At 38.2% G+C, this 15038-nt stretch overlaps 1 protein-coding gene across 1 annotated transcript; it reads right to left on the reverse strand.

Annotated features, from left to right (window-relative positions):
* Positions 1-7995: 7995 nt before the first annotated feature.
* Positions 7996-10020, reverse strand: LOC135152771 (uncharacterized). The gene has a single exon (XM_064093866.1). It carries the CDS (start codon positions 10018-10020, stop codon positions 7996-7998), a length of 2025 nt encoding a protein of 674 aa, XP_063949936.1.
* Positions 10021-15038: the final 5018 nt, after the last annotated feature.

Here is a 15038-nt window from a genome sequence, read left to right on the forward strand (position 1 = left end):
TTCTTGTATATTCGAAGGGTGTGATGCTTTGGTAAGAATTAGGTGTGATTTCAGCCCTTGCATGTTAGTATTTTGATGTTATATGATGAGTTAAAGCGATGTATAAGAAATTCTAGTGATGCATGTTGCTTTAAGTGAAAACCGAATGCAAAGTCATGAAATTCGAGTTTTGTATGTGATTTTTGAGTAATGCATGCCATGATTCGGGTGATAAAATGATAGTTTATAGTGTGTATGATGATATCTAGTGATAATCAGTAGCCATTATGTGAATACCATGTTGTTATATTTGAAAATTTGCTCAAGAATGCTCCATGAAAATCTGCCCTGTTTTTGAGCTACATTTGCCTCGGTTTTGTGCTTTTAAATGGCTAAATTTTGTGATAACTTGCCTTGTGTAAATAGTCAGTAGGTATATGTATAGTATAAATTAGGATTTGAGGCTTGGTTTGTTGGTTTGTGGTGTTTGGAAGGGAGTAAAGGTGGAAGGAGTCACACACACACTTAGGCAGATTTTTACACCTTAGAAACCATGAGAATTGGATGTGTCATGCTTAGGCCCTCATAGGCCCAAGTCTCCTGGAGTTGGGACTTGATGTATACAAGTCTCCAGTAGCCATAAAAGTCATAAAAACCATCATTTACATAGATGCACACACACATCTTTGAGTATAGGGCAGAACAGGGCACTTTGGGATTTATTTGTATCCTTGAGTTGTTAACACCTTGTCAATGATGAGGCCCTCATGGGGCCTTGATTTAGATGAGCTTAGGGAAGTATTAGGAAGCTATTTGAGTCATTGGATTGGTGTAGTGAGTGAGTTTAGTGAGTCTCAAGTTGGTAAGTTCATGGCAGTCCCCACAGCAGGGCAGGGTGCTCTGTGCCAACTTTGTTTAGAGGCCCAAGGAGGCCTGAGCAAGGCCTTAGTGTCATTCCAAGTGCACAACTTATATTTAAGTCTTAGGTATCCAGAGGAATCACAATTTCACCAATGCACATGGTAGAAACACTTGTTTTTGCCAAAACCCCCAAGAGGTGCCAAACTGCCAAGGCAGAATGGTCACTTTGGTACACTAGTTTTTAAGGACCCATATAGGCCAGGCCTTTGAGTCACACCACTTCATAATGTTATCTTAGGATCATATTAACCTTTAGAAGTCAGTTTAGAGTGAATACCTTAAGTGGAGATGCCTCATTTCCACTAAGGGACACAAGTGCCACACATGGAGTCATACTTTAGAGTTCACTTAAGATGCATTGCATTTGAGTGTGTCATCAGTGAGGCCTTGACCTCATATTGAGTCCATAAGTTAGTTTTAAGTCATATTAGATAGTGCAAGTTAGTTTAAGTCAATTCACTTAGTGTAGATGCATTGTTTCTACCAAGGCACACAAGTGTCGCCAAGGTAAGCATACTAGTGGGTCACTTAGGTTGCACTTCACTTGTGAGTATTGGGTAGTGGGGCACAAGTGTGCCTTACTATTAATTTGTTAATTTGAGGTCAGTAGAGTATGGTTAGGAGGTATTGGTCTTAGACCTTATGTGCTACTTGATTAAATGCTTAATTGACTTAGGAATAATTAGAGATTATTAAGTAATATAAGTTAAGTAACTAAGTGCCATGCTTTACTTGTTATGTGCATTACTTGATGATTATGTTACTTGTTTTAATTAAGTTTAAGTGTATATTTTTTATATATGTATATATATTTATTTATATATGTATATACATTTATACGCGAAAGGGTAGTTAGTGACGAGGATACTATTAATTATAGGTGCAAGTAGGAGGCCAGGCAAGGAACCCCTAGAAGCATCTATACAGGAGTTTAGTAAGCTTTATCCAGGCAAGTGAAACTCTTCCTTTATACTTGCTTGATAATTGTATACCTGTGAATGTTGAATCACTGTTTACTTTGAACTGAATTACCTCATCACCCCTTATGATCATAACTTTGGATTCCAATAATACCCTTAATACTTGAATTACCTTTTTCATATGTTATTACCCTACACCCACATGATTATACTCCAATAGTCCTTTGATGAATAATGAGAACTTGATACCCCACATGAAACTGAATTATCTCATTTGGAACCCCGATCTTAATAACATCCTTTACTTATGAAAGATCACTTGTATTTTGAAAACACCCTTGCTTATAACTTGTCTTTGATCAAGACCCCTTTTTGAAAATGATTTGATTTGAAATGACCTTAAAAGGAATTGGATAATAATTTTATATTAAGACTGAGGCGCTAGTCTATTATTGCAGCATCAGTAGCGGGGAGCCTGATGTCTGTTTATGGCCAATGTGTGCCGAGGATCCTCCCTGGTTGAATCACTTTATGTGGTTCGGAGCTTGGTGTGGGCTGATCACCCCTCAATGCTCGTAGCGCTGTGTGTTTCCAATTCCAATAAATTGATATCCCACATTGCACATTTACTTGCGTTTATACTTTGTGATATCTGTTGTTGTTTTTGCGCCTGTTATATTACATATTGTGAACTGTCATATATACTGCTTTCACTTGCTGAGCTTTTTGCTCATATATATTGTTGTTGTTATAACCCTTCAGTGAAACCCGAGAATGGCCCGATTCAAGCAGACCGCACGTAAATCCACCTCAGGCAACGGGATTGCTTACCGCCGTATGATGGAGCAATTTGGGAACTCGTAGTTCCCTAGTTAATTTCTTCTAATCTTTTGGGATTTAAAAACTGTAGTAATGACTTAGATTTAATTTGGATTCTATTCGGGTTGTAATATCTTTAGTTGTTCATACTCATTCCTGGTGATCCGGGGATTGTGGATTTAGATTTTAGTTCTAATATTTCATAACTCTATAATTCTAGTTTATTTATCGTTGATGCATGCTTTAGTCGGTTAATTATGTTGGGTCCGTCACAGTTGGTATCAGAGCGACAGGTTTGAGTCACTGAACAACATAGGATAAATGAATATAAGATAGGATTTAGAGGTTAAGATGAACTTAGATCATGTGGGACTTGGGGCGTTAGAATCTTTTAAGTTTTCTCACCCTTTTTACTATAACCGCGTATATATATATATATATATATATATATATATATATATAACTGTTGGCAGGCATCGTCATCTTCTAGTCCTGGATTCCCGGCTACTGTTCTGTTCCCGCTTTACGAGCAGATGGTGAGGCTTACTGACCGACTCGAGGGCCAGAACACGATTCTTCAGCACAGGATTGACCAGCTGTACCGTGAGGACTTTGATGATGAGGGCAACCGTCCCCGTTTGATTGCTAGGGTCGAGGAGATCATTCGCATGGCCGAGGACCGTTTGGCAGCTATTCCACCCTACCGCGAGCGTGAGAGCCGTATCACTTTGACCGCCATTACTGACGAGCTCCGCCGTGTGATTAGCAGTCTCCGTGAGCCAGTTGCCAGTCCATCAGCTTCACAAGCATCATCACCATCCCCCTAGACTATTCCTTAGTCTATTTTATTTCCGTTATCATGTTATCCGTACTTTGACTTTCCATTTCGTACTTGTACCCCCGGATTGTTTCGGGAAGACTTTTATTTGCACTTTATTTCCGTTCGTACTGTTTCATACTTATCATTTGAACTAATGTTTAATCTCGCACTTTGACTATTTATCTCATTTTGTCATTACACGTGTACCATGCTTAGATAGAAATTGCCATGTTAAACCTTTAGAACTTGATCATGCCTAAATTGTTCCAATATACCATGATTGTGACCTTGATTGGATAATTATACCTTTGCAATGTGATACCTTAGACTCTAATAATACACGCATACCATGATGCCATAATAGCAATAATAAACCTTTACCATGTGAATAACCTTTGAATAATACCTCTGTACCCAATATTTCCTTTGATATAACTTGTATGCATATATTGAACAGTGAATAAGCTTTTCTTGTCTACATTCAGAATCATGCCTCCTCGAAGAACCCGCAACACCACCAATGAAAATACCGAAGAACCACCACCAACCTTGGCTCAACTTATGCAACTTCTTCACCAACAATCTGTTACCCTTGCTCAACAACAACAATTACTTCAACAACAACTCCAGCAACAACAACAAGCACCACCACCACCTACTACTTTCAAATCTTTTCAAGCTGTGAAACCACCCGAGTTCCGAGGAACTCAAGACCCTGCTGAAGCTCAATCCTGGCTAAAGGAGATGGAGAAGGCTTTCACCTTGGCTGTTGTAACTGATAATAAGAAAGTTGAATATGCCTCCTATTTTCTGAAAGATGAAGCAAACTACTGGTGGGAGTCAGCCTGTGCTTTAGAAGAAGGTGAGGTTATTGCTTGGGATAGATTCAAGAGGATATTTCTAGACAAGTATTTTCCAAGGTATATGCAAACTCAGATGGAGTTAAAGTTCTTTGAATTGAAGCAAGAGGGAATGACTGTTGGGGAATACGAGAAGAAATTTACAGAATTGGCAAGGTTCGTGGGAGATTATGTGGACACGGATGAGAAAAGAGCGAAGAGATTTCAACAAGGATTGAAGCCTTGGCTACGAAGCAGAGTGGCTGCTTTTGAATTGGCCATATATGCTGAAGTGGTCCAGAAGGCAATGGTGATTGAAGGAGAAAGTGATCAGAATCAGAAGGAGAAGGATAGTAAGAAGAGAAAGTTTGTGAGTAAAGGTGAAGGTTCGGCTCAAGGGAGCCAAAGTGGGAAGAATTTCAAGAAGTTTGGAGTTCAGAATCAAGGAGGTCCCCGAGGATTCAAGAAAGGTGATAATAGGAATGTGAGGAAGATTCAAGGACCGAGTGGTCAAAGGAGTCAACAAGCAAATTCAGAATGCAAGTTCTGCAACAAGAAACACACGGGAAATTGTAATAAGGCTGATATCGTCTGTTTCAAGTGCAACTCGAAGGGTCATTATGCGAACGAGTGCCAGAACCCGAAGTCTTCTGTTACATGTTTCAAGTGTGGAAAGACCGGTCACGTGTCAAGAGATTGTAAAGCTCCTGGAACCAACAAGTTGGTGCAATTGGCAGCTACCCCTTACAATCAAGGAATGACATCTTCTGCTCCGATTCTGCAACTACCTTCTACTCAAGTCTTTGAGTCTGCAACTCCTGTTTTCCATCCCTCTTATCCGGCTCAAGCAAGGACATTCAACATGAATATCAAGGATGCTGTTCAGAGTTCTGAGGTTGTGGCAGGTACGCTTTCTGTCAACAACATCCATGCTAAAGTGCTATTTGATTCTGGAGCTACTAGATCTTTCATATCTGAATCTTTTGTTGGCAAGTTGAATTGTGGAATTGAACCGTTAGTTGAACCCTTATCTATCATTGTTGCTAATCAAGAACAAGTATCTGTTAGAAGTATTTGCCCCCGGTGTACAATAGAGATTTCTGGCTTTAGTTTTCCTGCTTCCCTTATACCTTTTCGATTAGGAGAGTTTGATGTTATATTAGGTATGGATTGGTTAGCAGAAAATGGTGCTCAAATAGACTGTAAGAAGAAGAAGATAATCCTTAAGTCTCCTCAAGGCAAGAAAGTAGAGTTTAAAGGGCAGAAACAAGCTAAGACATTCTTGACAATAATTGAAGCTAAGAAGTTGTTAAGGCAAGGTTGTGAAGGTTATCTGGCTCATGTAATTGATAGATCTAAAGAGACGCCGAACATAGAAAGTATTCCGATAGTTAATGAATTTCTTGATGTATTTCCTGACGATCTTCCTGGATTGCCTCCCGACCGTCAAATTGAGTTTTCTATTGACTTAGCACCTGGCACGGAACCAGTTTCAAAGCAACCGTATCGAATGGCGCCAGTAGAAATGAAGGAGTTTGCCAAGCAATTGCAAGAGTTGTTAGACAAAGGAGTTATAAGGCCGAGTGTATCCCCGTGGGGAGCTCTAGTTCTTTTTGTGAAGAAAAAGGACGGAAGCATGAGATTGTGCATCGACTATAGAGAATTGAACAAGTTGACAATCAAGAATTGAACAAGTTGACAATCAAGAACAAGTTGACTATAGAGAATTGAACAACTTTGTTTAGAGGCCCAAGGAGGCCTGAGCAAGGCCTTAGTGTCATTCCAAGTGCACAACTTATATTTAAGTCTTAGGTATCCAGAGGAATCACAATTTCACCAATGCACATGGTAGAAACACTTGTTTTTGCCAAAATCCCCAAGAGGTGCCAAACTGCCAAGGCAGAATGGTCACTTTGGTACACTAGTTTTTAAGGACCCATATAGGCCAGGCCTTTGAGTCACACCACTTCATAATGTTAGCTTAGGATCATATTAACCTTTAGAAGTCAGTTTAGAGTGAATACCTTAAGTGGAGATGCCTCATTTCCACTAAGGGACACAAGTGCCACACATGGAGTCATACTTTAGAGTTCACTTAAGATGCATTGCATTTGAGTGTGTCATCAGTGAGGCCTTGACCTCATATTGAGTCCATAAGTTAGTTTTAAGTCATATTAGATAGTGCAAGTTAGTTTAAGTCAATTCACTTAGTGTAGATGCATTGTTTCTACCAAGGCACACAAGTGTCGCCAAGGTAAGCATACTAGTGGGTCACTTAGGTTGCACTTCACTTGTGAGTATTGGGTAGTGGGGCACAAGTGTGCCTTACTATTAATTTGTTAATTTGAGGTCAGTAGAGTATGGTTAGGAGGTATTGGTCTTAGACCTTATGTGCTACTTGATTAAATGCTTAATTGACTTAGGAATAATTAGAGATTATTAAGTAATATAAGTTAAGTAACTAAGTGCCATGCTTTACTTGTTATGTGCATTACTTGATGATTATGTTACTTGTTTTAATTAAGTTTAAGTGTATATTTTTTATATATGTATATATATTTATTTATATATGTATATACATTTATACGCGAAAGGGTAGTTAGTGACGAGGATACTATTAATTATAGGTGCAAGTAGGAGGCCAGGCAAGGAACCCCTAGAAGCATCTATACAGGAGTTTAGTAAGCTTTATCCAGGCAAGTGAAACTCTTCCTTTATACTTGCTTGATAATTGTATACCTGTGAATGTTGAATCACTGTTTACTTTGAACTGAATTACCTCATCACCCCTTATGATCATAACTTTGGATTCCAATAATACCCTTAATACTTGAATTACCTTTTTCATATGTTATTACCCTACACCCACATGATTATACTCCAATAGTCCTTTGATGAATAATGAGAACTTGATACCCCACATGAAACTGAATTATCTCATTTGGAACCCCGATCTTAATAACATCCTTTACTTATGAAAGATCACTTGTATTTTGAAAACACCCTTGCTTATAACTTGTCTTTGATCAAGACCCCTTTTTGAAAATGATTTGATTTGAAATGACCTTAAAAGGAATTGGATAATAATTTTATATTAAGACTGAGGCGCTAGTCTATTATTGCAGCATCAGTAGCGGGGAGCCTGATGTCTGTTTATGGCCAATGTGTGCCGAGGATCCTCCCTGGTTGAATCACTTTATGTGGTTCGGAGCTTGGTGTGGGCTGATCACCCCTCAATGCTCGTAGCGCTGTGTGTTTCCAATTCCAATAAATTGATATCCCACATTGCACCTTTACTTGCGTTTATACTTTGTGATATCTGTTGTTGTTTTTGCGCCTGTTATATTACATATTGTGAACTGTCATATATACTGCTTTCACTTGCTGAGCTTTTTGCTCATATATATTGTTGTTGTTATAACCCTTCAGTGAAACCCGAGAATGGCCCGATTTAAGCAGACCGCACGTAAATCCACCTCAGGCAACGGGATTGCTTACCGCCGTATGATGGAGCAGGTTGGGAACTCGTAGTTCCCTAGTTAATTTCTTCTAATCTTTTGGGATTTAAAAACTGTAGTAATTACTTAGATTTAATTTGGATTCTATTCGGGTTGTAATATCTTTAGTTGTTGTTCATACTCATTCCTGGTGATCCGGGGATTGTGGATTTAGATTTTAGTTCTAATATTTCATAACTCTATAATTCTAGTTTATTTATCGTTGATGCATGCTTTAGTCGGTTAATTATGTTGGGTCCGTCACACATACTCCCATCCTTCTTTTTCACAAACAACACTAGTGCTCCCCACGGGGACACACTGGGCCTAATCACCCCTTTCTCTAACAATTCCTGTAACTGGGTTGCCAATTCTTTCATTTCTACTGGTGCCATCCTATACGGGGCTTTAGATACTGGTTCAGTTCCGGGTGCTAAATCTATTGCAAATTCAATTTCCCTGTCTGGAGGTAATCCGGGTAACTCATCTGGGAATACATCTGAAAACTCATTTACTACAGGAATATCTTCAAGCTTTATAAGTTCTCGACTCAGATCAGTTACATATGCTATATAAGCTTCACAACCTTGACGTAATAATTTCTTCGTTTGAATCATAGTCAAAAACTTCTTTATCTGTTTCTGCCCTCGAAATACTATCATCTTTTCATTCGGTGTTTTCAACATCACCTTCTTATTACGACAATCTATCTGAGCATTATACTTCGATAACCAATCCATTCCTAGAATAATATCAAACTCTCCCAACTTTAAAGGTATCAAGTCGGCACGAAACTTATTTCCTAAGATCTCAACTTCACAATTCCTATAAACTTGACTAACAGGGACACGTTCTTGATTAGCCAATTCTATATTCATAACCTCATCAAGCAACTCTATAGGACAATTCAATTTAGGCACAAAATTCTCAGAAATAAATGATCTGGTAGCTCCAGAATCAATCAAAACCTTGGCACATAAAGAATTCACAGTAAGCGTACCTGCCACCACGTCTGCATCCTGGACTGCATCCCTCATGGTCATATTATAGGTTCTGGCCTTGGAAACTTCTGGGACTACTGGAGTGGATCCCATAATTCTAAGTGTAGGGTTACCGGGAGCTGGTACCTTGCAATCTTTCACCATGTGTCCTGGTTTTCCACACCTAAAGCATGTTATTCCAGCCGCTGGAGTCCTATTGGGTTGGTTCCTTGCTGGTTGGTCTCGAATCATTGGGTTCTTTGATGGTGGGTTCTGACATTCCCTAGAATAGTGTCCCTTCTGATTACACTTATAACACACCACATTCAATCTATTGCAGACTCCTCCATGTCTCTTTCCACATATCTGGCACTCCGGAAGTGGAGGCCTTGACTGATTACCAGTAGTTAGACGGTTACTCTGCCTGCTACCACCTACCTCTGGCTTCTTAAAAATGGGATTTCTCCCTTGTTGAAATTTCCCTTTCTTTGGGTTATTAAAATTCTGAAACTTCCCCTGCTGAAACTGTCCCTCATGATGCTCTGGCTTACGCTTCTTTCCCTCTTTCTCTTTCTGAGACATTTCACTTTCCGTTTCCGCTATCATTGCTTTCTGAACTACAGCTGCATAAGTGTCTAATTCCAATAGGGCTAACTTTCCCCTAATCCATGCTTTTAAACCTTGTTGGAATCTCTTGGCCCTTTTTCTATCAGTATCTATATAGGATGGAACAAACCTGGCCAACTCAGCAAACTTTCTCTCATACTCAGCCACAGACATATCTCCCTGCTTCAATTCTAAAAATTGTAACTCCATTCGATCCTGGAGAAATTGAGGAAAGTACTTTTCCAAAAACAACTCCTTAAACCTATCCCATGTGACATTCTCTGTCTCTTCCATCGCCTTCACTGACTCCCACCAATAAGTGGCTTCTTCTTTCAGATAATAACTAGCAAACTCAGTCTTCTGCTCATCTCTCACTTTTACTAACACAAATGCCTTTTCAATTTCCTTCAGCCATACCCTAGCCTCAATAGGGTCCGCTGAACCCTTAAACTCTGGGGGATTAACAGACTGAAAATTTTTGAATGTAACCTGGGGATGAGCCTGCCTTTCCTGCTGTTGAGTCAGGTTGGCAGTCTGTTGGGCCAAGATATGAAGAATCTGGGCCATTGTAGGTTCTAGATTATTGTTATTGTTGTTGTCATCAGGGTTGGTTGCACGGTTTTGTCTTCTGGGAGGCATAGCTCTGTAAAGAAACAAGCAGTTTATTTAACCTCCAAAACTTTTAACAATGGTTTTTAGAAAACAGAATATTTCTTTTTTTTTTGAAAACATTTTTTTTTTATCATTGAATTAAATAAATCGCATGCTTCTTTACAGAACAGAGCAATAGTGAAAGAAACAGGGTGTAATGATATCACAGGGTTTATATGAAGTGCAGTATGTAAAATAAATAAAACAAGTGCGGTATGTAAAGTAAGTAAGACTGGTGCAGTAAAGTAAAGGACAATATGAAAAGGAAAAGTTCTGATATATATATATATATATATATATAAAGAGCTGGGGGTACATCAGCGCAAGCGCTTGTCAAAAGTAAAACATAACATCCAACCTACACACTAGTCAGCACCGCTAGTCTATACAGAGGTCAACAATGGCTGACACTATTCTACACACTACAAACTACACACTACACACTAATATACATGGTACCACCACTCTGTAACTACCACTGTCTAACTCCCGGGAAAAGTAGGTTCTCCAAGCTTATCCAACTCCTCCATTATCCACATGGCCCACTCTACCAGATCTTTGTAAGTACTCCAATCTTCAGCTACGGCACCAAGCTTCGCCCTTGCGATCTCCCTGACCTCCACAATCTTCTGCCTCAGCTCTCGCTCAGCTCTACCAGGGACCATCATCTGAATCACACGCTCTAACTCCCTAACCTGCCCCAGAAGATACTGGCGCTCCAGCCTCACCGCCTCATACTCATGGTAAGGAACAGGGTGCTGTGCAGTACGAAAGGAGGTATGAACAGAGGAACCTCGGGTGGAACTGGGGGTACTAGGCGGGGGTCCACGTATGAGAGGCCTAGCACGAGAGGTCGAGGCTATGTCCCTAGGAGGAACTACTGCTGCTGCAGCCAACACCTCCTCTAAAGTGGGTGAAACAGGAGGGCGAGGCTCTGGTATCTGATGGGGTGGGGGAATGATAGGATCTGACATCGTGAATATCTGTAAATCAATAGAACAGAACACATATAAGAATCTCTAATAGTACGAAAGCCTGCTTGCACTGATACTCACCTCTCAACGTTCTATCTACCTAACACTCAGTTCTAATCTTAATCCCTCTACCCAAACCCGACAATCTAGGCTTGTTTCATTGACTCATAACCTGTAGCTCTGATACCAACCTGTGACGCCCTCCAAATCCGGGTCATAGACTTGGGGGTCACACCACAATATAAACCTGTAAACAACAATAAAGTATGCATTGACCCTAAACATCCACGGATCACTCCAGGTTATAGTATAAAACAAGCCACACCTTAACTTATATTACAATACCACGAATCCCAATCATTATCTTACAACTTACAAATATAACGTAGAGTGCTTACACACAACTGTACTCAGAAGATCATATTATTTATAACGCAGCAAGCTCCTAGTTGAGCTCTCCCAACACTCATCCTGAGGTTCAGACCTGATGACTAGCCTGCGGGTCCTCGCTACCAGGTTTCTCTTTCTTCACTGGAAAAGAACATAAAGAATCGCAAGAGTGAGCTTACAAGCTCAGCAAGTAATATAAACAACAAACTGAAGTTCAACATTTATCGGTAAGAATGAGTCAGGATATCAAATCCCTTTTTAAGGCAGTGAGTAGAATTGGATATTCATATTTTTATTTAAAAACCAAGGTTAGGCTGCTGATCAGTCACGCACTAACCCCGAGCTAGGTCCATACCAAGCTCTATTACTGGATCCAAGGCACACATTGGCCTAATGACCACGAATCTGGTCTGACCACGAATCTGGTCCATATTTATAAAACTATCCAATTCTTTAACAACATAATGAAATCAACAATATCTCAATAATTCAGGATCAATACCGTGTGAACAGAAGCAGTATTACTAAAACAGAATCATAATCGTCAAATCAGAATCATTATAACGAGGGTTGCAAGACTTATCAAGATTAAAAGACAATTCAGATTTAGGTTCAAGTATCATCACAATATGTTTGAAGAATGGCTTGAAGTCTACAGAAAGATCAAGTATATGGTGAAAATAATCTGGTGTTTGTAGAAGAAGCAATGCAAGTGAGAATGGCTGGAGGGTTCAATTATATTTACACTGTAGGAATTATAAGTATTAGGGTGTATGTGTATGAACATTCTTCAAAATTTAATTTAGGTGTTTTGGTAGGACATTGTATAACCTGGTGAATTATTGTGACATATCGGTTTGTACTGTTTGGTAATTCAAGGATGAAAGAATATCAAAGTAAATGATTTGTGTTTCCAAGTCTCAAAGAAATGGGTACAAGTTCAATTGAAATCAAAGTCAAGGTTCAGCTCGTAATACAGGTGTCGAAAGGATTGAATAAGGTTTATCAATAATCAGGATCAATAGCACAATATATCAACAGATGTACTTTCAGATCTATCCAGAATAACAACATTATATGTAGAAGAGTAACTCAAGGAGTTTACAGAAGTATAAGTTTAGAATAGAGCACTTGCCTTATTCTGAAGCTTTACTTCTCTTTATAGCTTTCCCTAAACAGAATTACTCCAACACTACTTGCTTTCCCTTTCTAAGCCTGTCCTTCTCTGATAATCATAATATTCATCTATCAATATTCATTCTCATATCATCCTATTTGTTTCATAATCGAAACAAGCTTCTATCTACCCTTCGTTTCACTTAAATCCGATTTACGGTTCAAAAGATACGAATAAAACAATCATACAATGTTCACATAAGCATTTCACATATTAATCAAGTAACACATAGCACACAACACATAAGAGAATCAATGAAATAGCTTTTCAGAAAAGGTTTGGGGTTAAAATGATTTTTCTGGTATTTATTATGAATTTTTAAACATTTTTCGGAATAAAAACGGGTAACAGAATCAATTTATAACTGAATAAACAAGTTCGAATACTCGAAATAGGGTTCGAAATCACTTGAAATTGATTAATGAACCTTCAGTATATTTTTGAATAATTTTCTAAAGCTTGAAACTATTTTTTTGGATTTTTAAAACAATTAAAACAATTAAATCTAATTAATAAATCAATTAAAATCAATTAATAAATAATTAAAACAATTAATCAATTAATATTTAAATTAATTGACTAATTATAATAATAAATTACTAATTAAAATTAATTAACAAATTAAATTAGATTTATTTTTGAATAAAGAAATAATTAAAAACTATTTTTAAAAATAATTAAATGATTTTCGGAATAAAAGAAATTAAAATAAATCAGATTTGAAAGTTTTTAAGACTTCAAGGTTTAAACTGCAAGTTTTCGAAACTTCAGGGATTGAAACGCAACTTTCGAAACTTGGGGGACTTAATTGAAAAATTGAAAAGTTCAAGGTTCAAACTTCACCATCTCCAAAACGTCGGGGGCCAAACTGCAATTTTTGCAGTCGGCACCGTCCCGACGCCAGAGACGGCGTTCCAGGCCGTTCCCGGCCACCAGAAGCTCCAGAATCACTCTACCAAGCATCCCCAACTCATCCCTGCAATCCATATCTCTAGTAGTGGCCGGAATCGGCCGGAAAAGCTTCGAAACAAACTCGCCGCCGGCGAGTTGTTTCCCAGTTCACAGCGACCGATTCCGGGGTCACACGGCCACACGGCCACCACCTACAGATTCCTCTCTTCATGCTCTATCTAATGGTACTAACCACACATCCTCTAGATTCCTAGATTAAAAACGCCCAATTTTCAATTAAGAACATTCAACGCATATAAAACCTAATTCATGAATTCGATAATTAAACTCAATTTTGAACATGTTATTGAACTCCAAATCATGCATATGATATACCAAAATGATCAGGAGAAGATTATCTACAACATGGAAGCATAAAATCACATATAACACATCAAAATCAAAAAGCCCTAATTTAACCCTAATTCATACGAATTTTCAAATTCAAATTACTCTCTAACGGTGAATCTATACCTGTTTTTGAGACTTGATATGGATTCTACGCGTCGATATCTTCGATTGGACTACTTGTATGCTTGATTCTGAGTCCGATAACGCCTTCAAAACTTCGATTGAACTCCAAGAACGCGAAGAAGGAATAACTAGTTTCTCTCGATTCTCGTGTATTGAAATGATAATTATGAAAATTAAAATACTAATTAGTCTATTTATAATTACAAATAACTGGCCCCCATTTGGATCATATCGGATATAAACATACACTTATTAATCATTAAGTATTAATAAAACTGATCCATTCGGGACCGACTTTAAAGATAAATATCAATACACACATTTGGAGAAACTTATGGGGCTCCGAGCTTTGTCTGGCACGAAGTACGAGAATTATAATGCTTTAGTCAAAATAATTTGGGGGTTAAAAATATCCGGCGTACACGTTTATCGATACGGTAAAATAATAATAAAATATTCATAAAATCGTTCCGAAATTCTTTCACGTAAATCCGTACACCAGATGTGAAAAGTTAAAACACGAAAGTAGTTCAGAATGTCTCAAATAACAAACCAGCGAAATTTTCCCGGGAGCCCCCCGGGGTTTATTTATCGAGTAAACGGTTTTTAAATTAATTAATAATAAAATTTATAATATACGAAATAAATCCTTAAATCAAATATCAAATCATATAATAATCCATAATTTATCAGGTAAGTGTCTAAATTCTCCATATTTTGATCTGATCATATAAAAATTATAAACTCACAAGTCATAACATACATAGACAATCATACAGCAAGTCACTTAACATATAATTCACAATTAATTCACATAATATTCACAAAATATTCGCATACTGACATAAATAAATACATGTCGAAATCCCGGATATTACATGCTTCCCCCCTTAAAAGGATTCTGTCCTCAGAATCTGCTAAGAAAACAAGTGAGGATATTTCTCACGCATATCACTTTCTAACTCCCAAGTTGATTCTTCAACTTTTGGGTTTCTCCACAATACTCTCACTATTTTCACCACTTTGTTTCTCAATACTTT

Source organism: Daucus carota, chromosome 5 (assembly GCF_001625215.2).
Source record: "Daucus carota subsp. sativus chromosome 5, DH1 v3.0, whole genome shotgun sequence".
Taxonomy (NCBI): Eukaryota; Viridiplantae; Streptophyta; class Magnoliopsida; order Apiales; family Apiaceae; genus Daucus; species Daucus carota.

Excerpts from the sequence above, each read along its gene's own strand:
- LOC135152771 (XM_064093866.1), bottom strand. The coding sequence starts at position 10,020 with ATGCCTCCCAGAAGACAAAACCGTGCAACCAACCCTGATGACAACAAC.